The 18,272-nt window shown below is 39.7% G+C and overlaps 1 protein-coding gene and 3 long non-coding RNA genes across 4 annotated transcripts in view; 3 read left to right on the forward strand and 1 right to left on the reverse strand.

Moving 5' to 3' along the window:
- Window positions 1-331: 331 nt before the first annotated feature.
- LOC116732618 (Fc receptor-like protein 5) overlaps window positions 332-18,272 on the forward strand; it is an 82,120-nt gene continuing 64,179 nt past the window's right edge. Inside the window, exons 1-4 of the mRNA XM_032582946.1 lie at window positions 332-647; window positions 857-892; window positions 1,005-1,265; window positions 1,345-1,527. Coding sequence (XP_032438837.1) covers window positions 617-647; window positions 857-892; window positions 1,005-1,265; window positions 1,345-1,527 — 511 coding nt within the window. The 5' untranslated portion in view covers window positions 332-616. The remainder of the gene's footprint in view (window positions 648-856; window positions 893-1,004; window positions 1,266-1,344; window positions 1,528-18,272) is intronic.
- Window positions 2,046-3,598, forward strand: LOC116732667 (uncharacterized). Its single transcript, XR_004341836.1, has 4 exons — window positions 2,046-2,777; window positions 3,125-3,239; window positions 3,331-3,378; window positions 3,483-3,598. It is a non-coding gene; the product is annotated as an uncharacterized LOC116732667 (long non-coding RNA).
- LOC116732670 (uncharacterized) lies at window positions 9,931-10,450 on the reverse strand. The gene is made up of 2 exons (XR_004341839.1): window positions 10,338-10,450; window positions 9,931-10,265 (listed from the first exon to the last, which is right to left on the reverse strand). It is a non-coding gene; the product is annotated as an uncharacterized LOC116732670 (long non-coding RNA).
- LOC116732669 (uncharacterized) lies at window positions 10,263-12,481 on the forward strand. The gene is made up of 3 exons (XR_004341838.1): window positions 10,263-10,888; window positions 11,160-11,347; window positions 12,371-12,481. It is a non-coding gene; the product is annotated as an uncharacterized LOC116732669 (long non-coding RNA).

Consider the following 18,272-nt stretch of genomic DNA (forward strand, 5'->3'; position numbering starts at 1 on the left):
TCCACCGGAAGTCAGAATTGACATTTTTAACAAAGTGGTGTCAAGAGCAGAAGTTCTTATGCCTTTAAATTTAGTGCCATGATTGCCATCGGGTAAAAACTGTTTTTAGGCGATTTGTCCTGGTTTTTATTGCTCTGTATCTCTTGCCTGATGGCAGCAGCTGGAAGAGACCATGGCCAGGGTGTGAAGAGTCATTTAAAATGTCTGACAGCCGCTTCACCTCATCCCTGTACTCCAGCTCCCCCTTCCCGCCTGAGATGAGACCAACAACAGTCGTGTCATCTGCAAACTTTATGATGTTGTTGCTGAGGTGGTTGGAGACACAGTCATGAGTGTAGAGGGTGTAGAGAAGTGGGCTGAGCACGCAACCCTGTGGCGATCTGGTGTTCAGGCTCAGAGCAGTGGAGGTGTGGGGGCCCAGTCTGACCCTCTGGGAGCGACCTGTAAACACTGTCCTGCTTTTCATTGCTGTTATTAAGGTGGTTCCTGAGTGAAATGTGAGTTTCATCCTGTGAAGGTTTGTCTGCTGCTCTGATCCCTTGATGTGGAGGAAGGAGGCGGGTTCAGCTCAGTAACAGCAGCTGAACTGAAGCTGAACTGATCAGTCAGAGCTACGATGAGACCAACATCTCTACCAGCTTCACTCTGTAAGTACAAACACTTTATGATCCGTTTGGGTCAAACTGCTGCTGGCTTTCATGATTCTCAGGGTTTTATTTTGAGTTTGGAGTCAAAATTTAAAAGACAATCAGAAAACCAGAAGTTTTTAAAATTTATAATTATTCTCATTGTCTCCCAAGCTAGTCACATTTTAAAGAGTTTCAGTTTTTGATCTAAATATTAATTTTTTCTTTAGTTCTGGCCTCATTGCTGAGCTCTACTGGGGTTAAAGGTTGGTAAAAATCTCTTGTAAATTATTCTATATTTTCAAATGTTCTTTAAAAATGCCTTCATTACAGATGTTTTTTCTCAGCAACTGGAATCATGATCATTTTATTTTCCAGTCTCTCCAGCTGCTCTGACTGTGAGTCCCAGTAGATCTCAGTTCTTTAAGGATGAATCAGTGACTCTGATCTGTGAGGTTGGATGGACTGTGAGGAGAAACACGACCAAAGGAACCAGGACTGAGTGTAAAGATGGATGGGGAACAACAGATGGTTCTACCTGTAACATACCCTACATCCTCCAACATGACACTGGTCTGTACTGGTGTGAGTCCATGTCTGGATCCTCCAGCAGCAGCAGCATCCAGCTCTCTGTCTCTGGTAAGATCAGACTGTGGAGTTAGTGTTGCTGAAGCTGTGTGGAAATGGATGAAATGCTGTAGTTTGTCTCTGTGTTGAGGTGGATCAGTGATCCTGCAGAGTCCTGTCCTCCCTGTGATGGAGGGAGATGACGTCACTCTGAGCTGCAGAGCAAAGAATCCAACCCACAACCTCCCAGCTGCTTTCTATAAAGATGGCTCCTTCATTGGTGATGGACCATCAGGTCACATGACCCTCCTCCATGTTTCCAGCTCTGATGAAGGCCTCTATAAATGTAATGTGTGTGTTATTGCGCAATAGCCAGCCCCGCCCACTCCTCACAACTCTCCTGGGCTGACTACTGACCAGTTCTCTGTCTAACAGGTCCGGAAAATCTCTGAGACCTGGGTATTACCCTAAAAGAGATCTATAAGAGATAATCTATTCAAACTGGTGGCGAAAGCGATTCGTCTAGCTCTAACTACCTCCGATCCAGAAGTTACAACCCTTTACAGTTAAGAAACAATCAGCTGAGTAGCCCTCGCAGCTGCATAATTCCAATAACCACTCCTGTTAACGGTAGCTCGCTTTCTAAAATATAACTCGCTCTTGGAACCGGCTAGATTAAATTTAGTGACTTAGATATAAGTCCCAGGGTCATTATTTACACTCACTAAAGGAAATTATGAAGCCACCTATTCACTAGAATCATGTACATTAGTTTTACTTCAATTAAAAGAACTGAAAAATTAATTAATTGACTCAAATAATCCCAATGTCCACCAACCTCATTATAATTTTATAGTATAAATTTATTAAGCAAGCTTAAGCAGGAGCATGTGACATACAAATCAATAATCAATTATATATAATTTCAAGAGCAGTATAATAAAATCAACATGTATAACCATACGATCCTGTCTCTCTTTCCTAACCTATGTCGCAATTTCTGAGATAGACTTTTATGGAGCAGATTCAACTCATAACCATTTGATGGTGGATCTTGGCAACAGAATCATTCAGAATCCTTGGTCAGAGTCTTTGTCCTTATGTGGAAAAATCCTCCTTAGAATAGAAGCAAAGCAGAACGGGTCCAAATCCTTTGAAAACCCAGCTCTTTATCCCTCAGGGATCTTTGTCTTTCTCCAAGTCTGTTGCAGAGTTTGAGATCGTTGGGTCAAGGCAGGGCCGACGGTCGAATCAGGAACCAGGGCTGGGGCGGTAGGATCTTGTCCCTTCTTAGCGGCGCGAAGTCTCAACTTCCCCGTGGCTCCGAGATGCGGTCCTCTGCTGTTCCTCAATCTGCTTCTCCGTGTTGACTCATCTCCAGCGCCGCGGACTAAGAACAGATGCTTCCTCATTTCAGCCCTCTTTTATACGTTTTTCTACCATAGGTGTGTATGGAGAGCTTGGTCTACGTGACTTTCTGAACATCTGCTGATTCGTGTGGAAAGCCCCGATGGTCCCCAACCTGTTAGCTAAGTCTTGTGAAAGTCCCATCTTTCCCCAGCTTGCGACATATCCTGACAGCAGGTCCTCACCCATCATGCTGATTTCAACATCATGACTTCCTCTCTTTTCTATAACTCACTATTTTATCTGTTACAAATCATTAACCATATTCAACCTGTATTAAAACCATTTGAATTGATTTCGAATCATCACATTTTTTATATTCATTAAGAATTAATCACATCTTTCTCTTATCATAAATCATCAATACATAATCATTACATTGTTGTTACCATTGATCATTATTCGGATTTACATTTCAGAAAGTTATTTAGTGATTACTTATACCCATATTACCAATTACATACATGCATATTCAACTTAATTATTATTTTAATCAAACTGCAAGATTGCTTTATTTCTCTCAGGCCTTTACACCCCTTTTCTGCGTGTACCTGGAAAGATCTCATAACCCCATGCCAGTTTTCTTGACAAATGTCAAAGGTCATGGAGAGTCTCCATCCAGCAGGATCTCTGTCAAAGGTCAGAGGTCATCCTCTAACAGTGAATCTCATTGATAATGTCTGAGAATCCACAATCTGGTGATATATTTAATCAAACCTCTTTATTCTAGAGAAACCTCCAACCACCTCTCCACCTTCCTCCTCCTCCTCTTCCTCAGGTGAGCAGCTTCTCCTTCAGCTCTGAGTCTTGATGTTTACAGCAGACGGTTATTTAGCAGCTTCTTCTTTCTAGAGAAACTCACCAACATCTCTGACTCTACAGTCACACCTGATCCAGGTTCTACCTCCATCCTTCCCATTGTTGGATCTGTTAGTGGTTTGGTTATCCTGGTGTTACTGGTTGTTCTGGTTTTACTGGTGAAACAAGTTCATAACAAACTTAAAGGTGAGACAAACCTCTTGGTTAAATCTCTTGATTTCATTCAGTGAAACTTTTCAGATCTTCCTGAAAAACTTCCTGGTAACTTTGGATTTATTTCAGGTGATGAAGGAGGAAGAGGAGAAGATGACATCACTTCCAGAAACATCAGGATGTTCCAGAGGAAACAGAAGAAAAGCAAACCAGGAACAGGAAATGGTGATTATGTTTGTAGGAGCTATTTCTCCATTTTCAGTTAAATCTTAGAATTTAGATTATTTAGTTTACTTGTATTTTTTGCTTATTTTCTAGCTGATCTATAATTAGAATTTTTGTTTAATTTTTATTTAGAATAGATTTTTGGCTAATTATTCACTTAATTGGTTGATTAATTTCAGTGTGGGACGTGGGTGTGTCACGGTATAAATAGGTCTTGGATGGTCATGTGTTTTTTTTTACCAGTCTCAGTCAGCCAGTTGTCAGTCGATCAGTAAAAGAACAGGTGCAGGAATCTGAGCAGAAGTAGCAGAATCCTGTGAAACCTGTAACCTCTTTTGTCTGAACATTTAAATAAAACAAAGAAAGAATTGCATTTTCACCCTTTTTGATCTTGTGAACTGCGTAAAGCAGAACCCACGGTGCATCAGTGACTATTTGAGTTGAATTCACTTTTTGTTTTGATCACTTTTTAATCTTAAGTTTTTTGATTTTTTGTCATGGAAAAAAACTATTTCCAATCACTGTTCAGGTAAAATCACTCAATCAGGTTTATTCATATATTGATCAGAATACAGAGACAATCAGTAATGAAGCAGGTCTGGATGAAAAGCTGCCAGGCAGAGAAACACATGAGTTTTATACCAAAGATAAAGAATTAAAACAAAGGAGAGACAGTTTGGTTCTGATGCAGCTGCAGAAAACAACTTCCAACCTTCTACATGGAACCAAATGGTTCTTTTGGTGAGAGTTCACAAGCATTCATATAACATGACTAGCAGATGTTAACTTGTAGTAATTTTTCCATCACACTCCTATAATTGATGGAGATATATAGATATTATATATAATGTAAAAGTATTTTGTCATTTAATTAGCCCTACATCCTTAAGAAAAGAACAAAATATGGTGTTTTATAAGATAATTTATCTTTTACGGTGCCAGTAATGCCGAAAGTAGTAATAAATAATAAAGACTTTGTGGTATTCTGATTTAGTAATGTAATTATATTGGTTGTGTTACCACCCCACGCCACTAGAGGCAGTACCAAGCCCGAAAAGATGCAACACAGATTCAGAAGTTCACCGAAAGCTACAGAATTAGTTAAAACTGTGAGCTGCTCTGAAGTAAATAAAAGAGAGAAGTTCAAATACATGCTGAGAGTGAAAATATATCAGATTTCAAAAGAAAATTAAAACGGGAGACCGCGGACAACATAGGAAATAGCGCCCCCTTCACTTCCGGAGTGTAATAGTCCCATTTCCAAATAAGGTATGAGACTGACAGTGATCCGTCCCGCCCTTCCTGTTCAAGTACACCTCGCTGCAGCAAACAGAAAGGGGCGGGGACGGACAACTGTCAGTCTCATACCTTATATGGAAATGGGACTATTTCATTCCGGAAATGAAGGGGGCGCTATTTCCTATGTTGTCTGCGGTCTCCCGTTTTAATTTTCTTTTGAAATCTGATATATTTTCACTCTCAGCATGTATTTGAACTTCTCTCTTTTATTTCCTGTACCGACCGTGTTATAATAATTATACTAATAATAACGTATTTTATTTGACAACGCCTTTTAAAACACCCAAGAACACTTTCAACATTAAAAATACAAATTAAATAGTAAAGAAATGGCTACAAAACGTGATATGTCACGTGGTATGTCTGTCACGTGGTAAGTCACTTTTTTATTTCCAAATCTTTATTAAACCTTTATTTAAAATTATATTAGTAACAAACAATCTAGAATAAGCAACAATAAGGAAACATTATGGAGATGTATTTATCTATCCTTACACCCAATCTATCTCAAACAAAAGTAATAAAACATAAATCAAATCAATATTTTGGAGACAAATGTACATTACATTAAGAGCACATTTATCCATCCATTAATTATCATGAATTATCCCTATAGTTGGGTCATGAGGGCTGCTGACCCTGGACAGATCGCCAGTCCGTCGCAGATTAAGAAAACAGATATAAACAAATGAAGTTCAAATAATATATTTTGATGTTGTGAATGGTACTCTTAAAATAAATAAGTTAAAATCTAAAATATAATAGCCTCCGGCTTATTAAATAAGAACTAGATGGTAAAGAGGTTTGGTCAGTAAAACATTTAGTCAACAGTTTTGGCCAACTTAGTACGTCCATTCACAGAGCACTTTTGTTGTTTATTTGCCAAATATTTTTCTTATTATTCACATTGTGAATATAATTTACAAACAAACCAAAGGACTTTTGAACTTCTAACAAGTGAAGTTCAGAAAACTAGAATATTTTTAGTTGCAGGTGACCTGGCTCAGCTGTTATCATTGTTTACCATAATGTCTCATTGGAAACTTTTGCTATAAGGACTCCAGCTCAACCAGTAAACTGATTGGTGTCCCACTATTCCATTTAGAAATCCCATATCAATTCTATCAATTGCAATCGATTCATAAAATAAAGCCCTTAAATATCCAATTGTTGCAAAACCCAAAGGGATTAATTTAAAACTTTAAATGTAGCTTCAATCTGGAAAGACTCACACAGAGAGAAAGTTTTAGAAAGTTTATTTGACAAGAAATAATCTTTGGGGCTCGGACCCCGGCAGTAGACACTGCGCTGGTAACTGCCAGAGAGAATGATCTTTTTTCTATATGAAAACCTTTTTGAATAAAGTCACTGGTTACATAAATTAAACCAGTGTGTAAATTCTAACTGTAACTGTCTTCATCTCAGCTGCTCAGCCAATCACCTGATCATGTGTCTCCATCCCAGCCTAACGGCGCCGGGCTCATCTCCTCCACCCTTCATAAAGTCCGGCTTGATGTGTGCAACTGCTCCTCATCTGAGCTTCCATCACCTCCACCCCGACTACACCTTCGCTCTGCTCGTTTAATCTTGTTTGTATCTGAACAATATGTTTCTGTATGTGCTTGCTTTATTACAAAAAAACCCCAAGTTGATTCTGACTGTTAAAACATAAACAACTTAGCTGTATGTCAGGTTTGTAAAAAAAATTTGTATTGATTCCAGTCATTGTTCAAAAAGTATAGGAAACATTGCATTTACACATATAAAATATTGCAAGTTATTAGCTTTGCTTGCATTTAAAATTTTTAAAACAAGGTTATCCTATTGTTAAATAACGCTGTTACAATATATTTACAACTACTTTATTGGTTCTACTCTCTCCAACAAATTACAGCCACAATGTAACTTTGTGTGGAAACGGCACCATTTCTGTGAAAACTAAATAATGTAAATCAACTGAGCTACAACAAAAGGAACATTCAAAAATGTAAATAATATTGAAAGAACACATTATTAAAAAGGATGACTGCACACGTCAAAAGGCAAATATTATTTAGCAGAAATGATTTAAAATGGCATGTCACAAAAAAAACGAACAATGTGTGACAACTGAAATGTGTGAAAGACAGAGGAAAGCAACTAATATTCTCCTTGCATTCAGTATTGACAGTCAGTGCAGTGTCCAGGTCGGCCATCACAGTAGTAACCAGGGTACTCTCCTCGTCTTCCATTGCCGGTGAAGCCCACAGTCTTTATATCACCGGTGGCAGGAAGAACACGTTACAACTGCAAAAGGAATCCGGTTTTCTGCCTTGAATGTTTTTGAAAATTTGCCCCAGTTGATCTCACCTGTTAATGAAAAATCGATTTCATGTAGTTGAAATCTAATTTCACATGTTTTAGGTGAAAAAAGTCAAAGGTCCTTACCATCCAGCCAAGCAAAGTGAGTCTTCTTCCTGAAAACTGGCTCAGACACAACGGCTTCAAAGCACTTGCAGGTCAATGCCAAGGTGAGGTAAGCTGAGTCTCCCTGTGCTAGCGCCACCTCCTGGAGAACAGCTTCAAGAACATCCAGAGGCATCTGAAAAAAACAAAAAAACAAACAAAATAAAAAATCACATTGCACATTATGATCAGTAAAACAGTAGTTAATAATATCCATTTCACCAAATACTTTGTTACTCTTACTTGTGTAGTTTATTGCAGTTACTTACTAAAACTATATTGAAGTTGTGCTACTCGTCATTAGAGTATCACATCTGGGTACTACACCCACCTATAATGGCTGCTGTTAGTTTATAAAATATATTAGACTTTCCAGAAATTTAACATTGGTGTACAAAACATATTTAAAAAGATTAACCTTTAAAAATAAAAGAAAAACACTAGAAAACTGGTAAGTATGTAAAAAATATTTTATATTTTTCAAGTGTAGTTATACATACCGTTATGTTGAACCATAGCAGTTTGTGCTAAATGGTTCTGTAGCTTGTATGAGCAAAGGGAACAGCAGTATTTATGTTCATGTTGCAAATAGATACGTGGATCTGTATAATGAAAATAAAAAACAGTTTGAGCATAAAATACATTTCTCAATTATACATGTTATCTACTTTTTTATTTTTATCTAATGGTGCCCTGCGGGATAATAATTAGCTATGCTACATGCTAAAATTAGCCTTCCCCTGTATGAATTACGAATTTCACTAGCTCTTAATTATATTTTCAACCTAATCTAGAAAAGCGTATTGATTTACTATGTGAAAAAATTTAAGAAGGTAAAAATACCTTTTGTTGACTTTGTGAGTTTTGCATTGTTGATCGTGAGCCGAACACCAGTGGAAGAACCTCTCAAACTTCTTTCTTTCTTCTTCTGTTCCTCTTAACCCGCGTCTTAAGGTATTTATACTAGTGATTATGAAAATAGCGCCCCCTTCATTTCCGGAATGCAATAGTCCCATTTCCAAATAAGGTATGGGACTGACGGAAAGGTCCGTCCCCGCCCCTTTCTGTTTGCTGCAGCGAGGTCCTTCTCACCCCCTTCCTGTTTGCTGCAGCCAGGTCCTTCTCACCCCCTTCCTGTTTGCTGCAGCCAGGTCCTTCTCAATAGGAGGGAGGACAGTCCAAGATGGCCGCCGTATTTCCTGCCCCAAGCAGCCAATGAGGGTCTATTCTTTGAACAGACAAGTAATTGTTAGGGAAGCAGAAATATGAAAATTTGGACTGACGTTGATATCCGATATTAATACTGATGTTATGGCAGCTATTACCAATATTTTACTTGATCAAACTTTTCATTGATTACTTGATTAATAAAATAATTGTTTGCAACATCCCTAAAAACATCAAACAGCCGCAGCACCAACATGTTATCGTTGCTCTTCGTTATGATATCAGGCCAGTTTCAGAAAGTACATCATTAGTTTAAAGATTCAACGGGTTTCTGGGTTGATGTTGCTTCATCCAGGAAGTTGCAGCAACCTGCAGCTCAGGTTGCTTCATCTCCTCTGAACTGGTTCAGCAGATCATCATCACTCGTTCAGTTTGTTGTAAACCAGCTGAATTTTAGTTCAGTTTATCGTTTCAGGATCAGATTTATTTCTGTTCTCCTTGTGATGGTGACGATTCTCTCTGGGTTCTCCTGCTTCCAGAAACATCTCTGGTATTTTAACTCTTTAAATTATCCAGGTCAGTTCAGATCAGGTCCAAATATTAAAACCAGAAATATTCACTTTATTTAGATCAGTGTTTCAACCAGCAGGGGGCGCTGGAGGCTCAGAAAGAAGGAGGGAAGATGAGAGAAAATATATTATAAATTTAAAATCATAATTCCCGTTCATCATAAAATCTAATCTGTATTTCAACCTTTATTATAAAATTAAAACAATTTGACCTTTGCCCTCTGGAGTCAGGTTCATTTCTGCTCAGTTTGTTGAAGCTCTTCTGTCGTATCACAATAAAATGAAAAATGATTAAATTAATGATCTGAACTTTTTCTTACTAAAACAAATTTTTTCTCATAATTTAATTAATAATAAATAATTTAATAATTTAATTAATGCATTTTGCTGATAAAATTATGTCTCTATTCTATTAATATTCTCATAATTAAACAAAACTTGTCTTTGTCTGACAGCTCACAGAAAAACTGATTAAAATAATAAAGTTTCTGAACTAAATTGTCCTTAATAAATTATCATTTTAATTCATCATGTGATCAATTGATTAATTATTTCCTTTCTCTGAATTAAAACAAAAATCTCTGTTAATTAAAAACTCCAGAATCTAAAAGTCACTGAAATAAATAAGAACCAGAAATGAATCAGAATTAATCTGTTAGCTGGAGGTTAAAGAAATTATTAAATACAGATTATTTACATCAATTCAGTAAAATCAGTGCATATTAATGTTTGGATGTTTTAAACTTAGTAATCAGTTTAAATTTCCACCAAACATGAATTTAAATAAAACCAGTAGAATAAATGTAATTTTAAATTAAAAATATAAAGTTTATCTGAAATGTTGATCCAGGAATCGGATTTAAAGAAGCAGAAACTCGATGAGTCCAGAAATGTTTATGATGTTAATCCTCTGAGTTCATCTTCGTCTCATCATCTTCATCATCGTAGTCATCATCATCATCCTCCTGCTGCTGCTGGGCCGCCGGGGCTGCAGGAGGACAGACAGGGTGAGCCGGGCCGGGCCAGTGGCATTATGGGTAACGCAGTTCCACTCACTCACCTGAGTTGAAGTAGTGTCTGTACTTATACACCAGGACAGTAGTAGCAGTCAGAGTCACACTGAGCAGAACCAGCAGAACGATGACCCAGGGAGGAAACGGCTCTGTGGAAACACACCGGCGGACCAGTCAAAGTAACACAGCGTGACCACGACCTGGAGAGACTACAAACATGGACCAGTCAAAGTAACACAACCAGCAGAAATTACAAACATGGACCAGTCAAAGTAACACAGCATGACCACGACCTGGAGAGACTACAAACATGGACCAGTCAAAGTAACACAACCAGCAGAAATTACAAACATGGACCAGTCAAAGTAACACAGCGTGATCATCATGCTGTGACCATGACCGTTCTGAAATGTATTTGCCAGTACAGTTTGTGAAAAGCGGCATGAACTAGAACTTAGTTATGAGATACTAGAGGAAGCTTGATGTTGAAACTTTACTTCTGCAGCCTGCAGTGTCGGATATTGTGGAGGGACAGGAAGTTGTCAGAGCTCGATGCTTCAGATCCATGAAGAAAGATGAGGAACCGCACAAGCTGCAGGTTTGAAACAGTCAGAAAGCCGGTTGGCTCTTGGTTGGTAGTTCAGTTCCTGTTCATATTTGACAGCTGAAGAATTTTAAGTACGATTTCTGGACTCAGAGCTTATTAACATCTTCCTGTTCAGTTGTTACTATTTGTTTTCTGTTGCAACATAGTCTGTTTTTTTCTGCTGTTTTTGAACCTTCAAACTAGAATCTATTACTTGTTTAAAGCTAAACATGCTGTATGTATTGATGTATATATGTGTTACTAAAACACTTGTCTATTTTAGATATCACTGGATGTTGGAAAAGAAAAGGCTGAATTATTGGATTATTCCTGTAGCTGTGCAGCTGGTAAAGGTTTTTGCAATCATATAGTTGAACTTCTTTACCAAACTGCACACTACTCCCAACTCCAGCTGCCAACTGATCCTCCTGCACAACTGATTTACTAAGATGGTACAAACCAAGAACACAGGTAAGAAAAACACAGTGGAACACTTTGTCCTGATATGTGATATCCTACCATATACTAAATATACTAAATATACCACATACACTAATTACACATACAGTGAACCCTCGTTTTCGCGGGGGTAACGTTCTGAAATAACCCATGATCGGCGAAATCTGCGAAGTAGTTACCTTTATTATTTTACATTTATTATACAATAAAATATTCCATAATACATTGAAACCAAAGAACAAAACCTTTTTACAGGCCCAAACATTTGTTTAACAAATAATAATACTGTATGAACATTTTTTTTTTTTTTTTTACAAATAACTACTGTACTGTAAAATAATAATTTTAATACAAACTGAAAGCGGATTCCTGTGCCCGAATTGCAGAGATCAGTGCCGCCCCACCGCGACCTGAGTTATTGGATTAGAACGGGAGGAAATAAAAAATGATTATGAAAAACAAAACAAAGTACAGTAGGACAAATAGTTACTCTCGTGTATTTCACTGCTCTTCTGACTGAGCCGCTGCAGCCTGACTCCGCTCTGTAGGGTTTTTTCTTCTAAAGCCCGCAGGGCAGGTGTGTTTCTTCAAGAGAAGATCATAGTTATCGGTGGTTGTTGTTGCTCTTTTTCCTTCTGGGCAAAAAGATTCTTGAAATTGCAAGAGAATTTGCGAACTTAAATTTGGCAAGCTGTTTTACGTACATATTAAACCGCGACGTTATTGACACACAGGTAGAGAAGAAGCAGAGAGACTGTTTAGCCAATCAGAATGCAGAACACAATGCAGGTGGAAATCCGTGAAGCAGCGAGACGTGAAAGGTGAACCGTGATATAGCGAAGGTTCACTGTACTGTCAGATATATGATCTTAAAATAATAGTACTATAGGAAGCCCAAAACTATGGGGAAAAGATATCTGCACTCCACACTTTACAGAGATTACACAGGTATAACTTTTGGTTTATTTTTTGTATGTATATTTCCTTTGTCAAAACTTATTATGATTATTATGATTTTGTCACTGATGTTTGTAGGACGACTTCCAGATCCCGACATTCTGGCATCAGGAGAAAAACTACGCCAGCTGGAGTCCCAAAAACTTATGGCTCTGGTCCTGGATGGTCTTTCAAATCTGGAGCTGGTTCCATCCAGATCTGGGCCTGTGCCCCAGGGCTCACCAATGTCTGATCAGTGCCCACCTCACAGTCCTCTGGTAGCATCATTCTGCACCACATGGCTCCAGACTTCCCTTCTCTTCCTTTGATGCTGCATAGTCTTCTGAATATGTGTTTTGTGCCCAAACTCGGTCAACTTATGCATCTTCAGTCTCTGCAAGCATCACTGGAAATGTCTTATGAAATAGAGGCCAGAACAAGACAGCAGTCCAGATGTCCTGCAGGGGTACAACTTCAACAACCAAGACTCACTGCCAGCCGTTTCCCTGATGCTTGAAGAGGAAGTGCAGAGGAGGAGTCTGCATCTCGGATGGTCAGGGGTCACTAGACAACCTGCTGCCATGAAGCATGAGCTGCTGGCAAACTCTGCTGAGCCGTTGAGGGTCAACTTGCTCCCTGTGGGAATCATTGTTGGCCCCGACACATCAGATCTTGGTGCAACTCCGGATGGCGAGGCGTGTGACCCGTCAGAATCAGCCCCGTTTGGACTGGTTGAGGTGAAAAGCAGCATGAAGAATGATGTGTCTCAGGTTGCTCAGCTCAAGGTTCAGGATGGCCAGGCTGTCTTGAGGAGTTCACAGGCAAACTACTGGCAGGTACAGGGTCAACTGGAAACCAGTGGATTAAAATGGTGAGACTTTGTCACGGCGTGACGAGTCTTTCAGAGATCAGATTAAATCTAAACTGGACTTATTTTACTTCAACACCTTGATTGATGTGTTCATGTCAATGCAATAAGAATTATAAAATGTGTAACTTACCCTTTTGTTCCTTTGCATTTCAAATATCCAATCTCAAATAGTAGTTCCTCATGAAACATACACAGATGTTAAAATTTCTTTAAAAGGCTTCTGCATATTTTACGAAAATTAGTTTTAACTGCAGTTGTTGTGTAACCTGTTTTAAAAATGTTTCTTCTTAAGGTTATCTTTCAGTATTTGCAACTATTGTTGTTTAGATGTGATATACCGTATATTAATTTGCAGCATAATTTAAATTAATGTATGGTGTACAATGATAAGATATGAAATAGTTGAAGGTTTTTTGTTTTTACTAGATATTGTAAATTGCACTCGATTTGTTTTCCTTCCAATTAAACTTAAACAATAAAATAGAAAACAAATAGTACAGTATGCTGCTCAAGTGTGTTTTAACTGAATATATTTATTTAAAGTCTAGACATTTAAATAACTTTTTACATAGCACTACAACAATTAACATACAGAAATAATTTAGTGTGCAACACAAAATGGGCCTTGATAATTTGCCAAAACACAACAGTTGTGCCAGATTTGATTGACAGTTCCTATTAAAGTGAGAGGAACCGGAGAATCCCAGATGTGGCAGAACTTTACTCTGGCGATTGTTCGCTCTACAATGATCCCCAGTCCAGCAATGGTCTGGGTCTCCTCTGTCTCTTTCTTGCTGAACTGGCCTGGATGCCTAAATGGAGGAATGATGAGTTTGGCTCCAACTTCATGAAGGAGGTTTTGAATGAGGAAGCCTTTATCTGCCAGGACTTCATCTCCCAGCTCAAGCAGAGGAAGGATTCCACTGACCTTCGTTATTCAGAGATGCAGCCTGTGTTCAACGCTGAAATAAAAGTCACCCACCCACAGGGAGCAAATCCAATCAGCCCTTTCAGAGTGGTGTGGTTCTTAGGCAGAGAACATTTCAGACTGTAAGGTGAGGGATGACGGCGTCTCCAGAGAAACTTCTGTGCAGTCCAAGATGACACGGACATTTGGAGAGAACTTCAGAAATCTGAGGCATCCTGGTTTTTACCTTCTCATAACTAATCCACAGGTTGATGGAAGAGAAGACAATGAAGAGGAAGTCGGCCCAAGTGATGGTCACTGGGCTGACAGCGGCTCTGCTGATTTGAAACATGTCAGCAATGAGCTGCTCCTTCATCCCACGGCTACCCTGAATGAGTTCATCATCATCATCAATCAGAGGCCTGCAGCTTGCAATCAATCAATCAATTAAATTTTATTTGTATAGCACATTTCAGCAGCAAGACATTTCAAAGTGCTTTACATCATTACAAACACAGAAACACAAAGCAATATAGAATCAATCAATAAGTCAAGTTCCATCAATAAATTTGTAATTGATTACATTTCAAATACAATCCTAAACAGGTGGGTTTTTAGTTGAGATTTAAAAGAAGTCAGTGTTTCAGCTGTTTTACAGTTTTCTGGAAGTTTTTTGCCCTGGTTCAAAGGTAAAGTTGCAGGGCTGGCTTCAGCACAGGCTTCCTCTCCAGGTTTCTGTGCTCTGGTCCAGGACACAAGGCGTGATGCAGAGGGTGCAATGGGCTCCCAGGAGATCCAGAACACACACTCAGATGGAAATTTGGTGTAGAACCGGATCTGGTCATCAGAGGCACAGTAGCGGCTAAAAAGTGTGGCAGACAAATCCACTTTTTGAAGTCTGGCCTCCAACTACTTGGTAAAATCTAGAGCTTCATCAAGTGCATCTGTAAAACCACAAAATAAAATAGCTTAAGATACGGTTAGCAAGAAGTTTTAATTGTATAGATGTAACATTACTTCTGTGAAGATCAATACATGTTGTGAGTCCAAGCATGTATGTATATAAACAATCTCTCCACAAAATACATAACTACCACATAATCTCATTATAATGACTTTATTATGTGATCATAATAATAATCACATTATTATAGTAATAGTTATATTTGACTGAAATTATCTAACATGGCAAATGTATACAATGTACTATCTTAAGTTGACGTTTACCTGCAGGTGGATGTGCAACATAATCATGCAGCATCTTCAGCCTGGCAGCTTTCTGAGGACAGACTGCTGTTTCTCAGGCCTCTCTAAAGCAGACTCTCTGGTTGCTGGTGCAGTGAAGTTATTCCAGGCAAAAAGGGAGGAACAGCTGGTGGTCGATCCACTAACAAAATCCTGCAGTGTGAAGTGGCGGCTCCATATGAAAGTGCTGCTTGTCTTTATGCAAAAGTCGGGACCTTCATCTTTTCGGATCGCGTGGATCCACTGGCTCCGTTGGTCCGGGTCCGTTGGGAACCAATGATAGGACAGATACGGCTGTATCTGCCCCACATGAACAACCAGGGACTGAACAAAAACAACTGAGACTCAGCCATTTTCCTAGCCTTTTAATGCTAAAGCTATAGCCACCATTAGTAGTCAAATCCCACATCCACTTTAAAACGTGAAAAAGGTCAATAGAGTCTATCAACGTCAGCTCAGGTCCTGGGAGAAGATATCATTTTTAATACATATTTTATAGTTAAACGAACTTAAAACAAAACGTCAGCATCAATGTAATTCAATCTGGAGAGACTCAGACGGAGATAAGAAGACAATTATAAGAGTTTATTCACTAACAGGATTTAAAGTCTTTGGCGCTCGGCCCCGGCTGGGGATAACGGTTATCGCAGCGTTAGCGATAGGCTTCAGATGAGCATCCTGATGCTGTTAGGAACGTCATCCCCCCAGGGCCTGGTACTGGTGGTGGAGGTTGAAGAAGGGTGCGGGCCTCAGGACCGGGCGAATGGAGAAGGGGTGGTGGTGGGTTGAGCTCGGCTGGAGAGCGAAGGACGCCATGAATGAAGGTCCTTATCAGCTGGGACTTGGTAGGTGATTGGACGTGACGTGGCTTGGTCCGGCGTTGATAGGTCGACGATTGTGGGCAGGTCGCTTCAATTAACGGGTCCCAGTGGAGATAAAAGAGTCTTCCAGTTTGAATTTGCGCCTAGGCTTCATATTTATAAATATATTGAAGAGGTCATGAAAAATTTACTACCAAGTCAAATTCTATTTGTTGCCTTAATTTGAGCTAATTTAATTTACTACCTTTTACTACCTGGTGTAGCAGTACTAACATTATCAAAGCGCTCAGACTAGATAAGTGGACAGTCCTGCTTCAGGCATCGTCTTCATGTCACCGTCTGGAAGTTTCCTTCCTTTAGTCCATAACAATGTTAGCTAGTAGATGTTAGTTAGCAGAAGTAAAGGTGACAGTAAATCAGAAAAATGAAGAGTTCATTTCTTGCAGTAGCTATTCACTAAGTGTAACTTTTTATATAGATTGATTCCAAACTGACTGAAGTATTCCAGCCTTTGTTTCTGATGATGATGATGATGATGATTTTCCATTGAGCAGCTTAGAAAACTATGATAGTTAATTATTCTATCAATAAAAAATATTTATAACAAAAATCTGGGCTTAATGGGAAGTATGTTTAAAATCTGCAAACTGCTGCTAACTACTTCCTCTTAGATGATACACAAATACATAAAATAATAGATGATACACAAATACCACATAATGAAAATAAATGAATGGAAATATTGCAGATTGTGTGGGATAAACACAGATATTCCTTAACATATCACAGATCATCATCATCATCTGATCTGAGATCCAGAACCAGGAAGCAGCTGCAGGTTCTGATCCAGAGACAAACTCTCACCTGGCGGAGGGGGCGGAGCTACATGCAGGTTGACTCACCTATTACGTCCAGGTAGACCTTCCTCCTGAGTTCCTCCCCGTGGGCTGTCTGAATGACTCGACACTCAAATAGTCCCGTATCGTTGGCCTGCACTTTCTTCAGAACCAAAGACACGTCTCCACCCGTCATCTCAGAATCCAGCAGTTCCACCCGGTCCTTAAAAGACGGATGCTGCTTGTTTACATCCGTCTTCCCGTCTTTGAACAGGAGGACGAATTTTGCCCCCAGGCCGGGTCTGCTCCACTCTATGACCTGGATGGGGTTATTGTCAGGGTCGCTGCATGGCAGAGTGACGTCCTCTCCAGCTGTAGCTTTGATGTTGGTCTGTTCTGATGGAGAGGAAACACAGAGAGGTCAGAGGTCACAGTGGGCCTCTATCCTTCCACATCAGCTTTCAACAGACGGTGAGCGAAAGAAAGGATCCGATCTCTGAACTCTGAGGTGTGTTTTAGTTTTAGCCATAATTTAGTCATCAGAATGTTTTTAGTCTAGACCAGGGGTCCCCAACCCCCGGACCAATTGGTACCGGGCCGCGCAAGAAATAATTACCGTATTTTCCGCACTATAAGGCGCACCTAAAAACCTTAAATTTTCTCAAAAGCCGACAGTGCGCCTTATAATCCGGTGCGCCTTTTATATGGACCAATATTGAGCCACAGCAGGTCTCGCAACTACGGTAAGCAGCCGCCGACTTCATTTTCCCCCGTGGAAGAAGAAACGGGGGAAAGCAGACACCGACTTCATTTTCCCCGTAGGAGAAGAAACGGGGGAAAGCAGATGCCGACTTCATTTTCCCCTGTGGAAGAAGAAACGGGAAAGCAGACGCTGACTTCATTTTCCCCGTAGGAGAAGAAACGGGAAAGCAGACACTGACTTCATTTTCCCCCGTGGAAGAAGAAACGGGGGAAAGCAGACGCTGACTTCATTTTCCCCGTAGGAGAAGAAACGGGAAAGCAGACGCTGACTTCATTTTCCCCCGTGGAAGAAGAAACGGGAAAGCAGACGCTGACTTCATTTTCCCCGTAGAAGAAGAAACGGGAAAGCAGACGTTGACTTCATTTTTCGTAGAAGAAGAAACGGGAAAGCAGACGCTGACTTCATTTTCCCCGTAGAAGAAGAAACGGGGGAAAGCAGACGCCGACTTCATTTTCCCCTGTGGAAGAAGAAACGGGAAAGCAGACGCCGACTTCATTTTCCCCTGTGGAAGAAGAAACGGGAAAGCAGACGCTGACTTCATTTTCTCCGTAGAAGAAG

This window comes from Xiphophorus hellerii, chromosome 14, assembly GCF_003331165.1.
Source record: "Xiphophorus hellerii strain 12219 chromosome 14, Xiphophorus_hellerii-4.1, whole genome shotgun sequence".
Classification (NCBI taxonomy): Eukaryota; Metazoa; Chordata; class Actinopteri; order Cyprinodontiformes; family Poeciliidae; genus Xiphophorus; species Xiphophorus hellerii.